Here is a 1,719-nt window from a genome sequence, read left to right on the forward strand (position 1 = left end):
CCGATCTGCTCTCGTCGGCTCCGGGAGGAGGGCACCCCCCCTCTTCACCTGCGCTCTGCGTTCCCGAAGCGGGTTTCCGGCCTTTGCCCTTTGGAGCAGGGGGCAGTAACTCAACTTCCTCCTGGGGCATCTGAGCCACTTTCTGCAGAAAAATTTTCTCTAAGGCTTGGGCCATGAGCACGATGTCATCTGTGGGCTGAAGACACGGGAGAAGCAGGGTCACGCGCTGGAAAGGAGCCGCGCTGCTCGCAGCAGACAAACGCGCAACCGCTGCTCGAGAAAAATATGTGTTTAAAAAGTTGTGAAGGGATCTGGCGGGGCGGGAGAGAAGCAACAGGAACACATTTTAACACAGAAACTCTTGCAAGAACTCAAAAAGCACAAAGGATAAAAACCACGCTTTATCCCATCATGGAGAGGAAACAAGGTCCAGGTGTGGGGATGTTTTACAGCATCTGGTGTCGACTCCCCCTGAAAAGGCTATTCGAATGTTCACCGTGCCAGCAGGGCATGTGGGCCCACGCACAGGGCGCGGGGGTCGCAGCCAGACAAGGGCTGAGCGGGAGCCGAGGTGGCCTGAATGGGCCTGAGACCCGCTGCGACGCACCCAGCCTGGTGGATGCCGGCCAAACCCATACTGGCGCTCCCCCAGGTCACTCACAGCAGCGACGGGGCCCACGCCACCTTCTCACCTTGTTATAAATGTAACAATTTGTAAACATGGTGTTGAAGTCCTGCATACATTCACTTGCGCTCCAATAATAATTATTTTCTAGTCTCTTCTTAATGGTTCCCATGTCCATGGGGTTTTTTATTATCTTGTGATAATCCTAGGAAAAAAGACAGTCAGGGGCGTTACTGTTGGGTTCAATAAGACGGTTTTCCTGATTCCCAAGGGCCGAGATCGCACACGAGGCGGTCTTGTCCAGCACCTCAGCGCTGGAGCTGGACCTACGTTTCTGTCCAGCTGATGGCGGGGCGGGGCTAGCACCAGGTCTGGGGGAGCCCTGGGCCAGCATGGACCCTGCCAAGACTCTCTGGTCTGATGGGAGTCTGTGTGGACAGAGGACTGCAGAGTGGGTCTAGGAGCCGGACGAGGGGCTAGGCCCCCTCTCTGGGTCCCAAACTTCACTCTAGGGCCTGTACATGCCCGACGGCCAAGCTGGCTCAGGAGCCAGGCTGCCAAGCGCTGGCCCAGGGCTGCCCTTGCAGGACTCTGGGGTTCTCCGCTCAGGCCCAGAGGAGAAAGCCGTCAGACGGTCAGGTGGGCCCCAGGCATGCAGCTAGGGCGCCATCCCCGGGAAGGCCGGCCGCCCCCACGTAAGCACAAGGCTGTGTGTGCAGACGCATCACTCGGCGGGACGGGGCTGGTGCGGGCTGAGCCTCAGTGCGCCTCTGCGCCAGGGCTGGTCCGCCTCGTCCACCCACGAGGCCACGGCCTCCCACTCCCTGCACCTGGGGCAGCTGCCCTCCCCGCCCCCAGGCCTGCGTGTCCCCTCTGCCCTTCCATCATCACAGATTCTGGGCTGGGCCCGCCCTCCTAGCACCTGCAGCCAAGGCCACAGGGGCTGTCCTCCCAGGACAGGGGGACCTGGAGGGGCAGCAGGCAGGACCCTCACAGGCAGGAGTCGGGGCCCCGGAGGGGCGGCGGGCAGGACCCTCACAGGCAGGAGTCGGGGCCCCGGAGGGGCGGCGGGCAGGACCCTCACAGGCAGGAGT

The 1,719-nt window shown here is 61.3% G+C and overlaps 1 protein-coding gene across 1 annotated transcript in view; it reads right to left on the reverse strand.

Moving 5' to 3' along the window:
- The window catches only part of BRD3 (bromodomain containing 3), a 21,301-nt gene that overhangs the window by 16,953 nt on the left and 2,629 nt on the right, over nt 1-1,719 (reverse strand). Inside the window, exons 2-3 of the mRNA XM_010856793.1 lie at nt 693-830; nt 49-196 (exon numbers count right to left, since the gene is read on the reverse strand). Coding sequence (XP_010855095.1) covers nt 49-196; nt 693-830 — 286 coding nt within the window. The remainder of the gene's footprint in view (nt 1-48; nt 197-692; nt 831-1,719) is intronic.

This window comes from Bison bison, unplaced genomic scaffold (assembly GCF_000754665.1).
Source record: "Bison bison bison isolate TAMUID 2011002044 unplaced genomic scaffold, Bison_UMD1.0 scf7180017854395, whole genome shotgun sequence".
NCBI classification, from domain to species: Eukaryota; Metazoa; Chordata; class Mammalia; order Artiodactyla; family Bovidae; genus Bison; species Bison bison.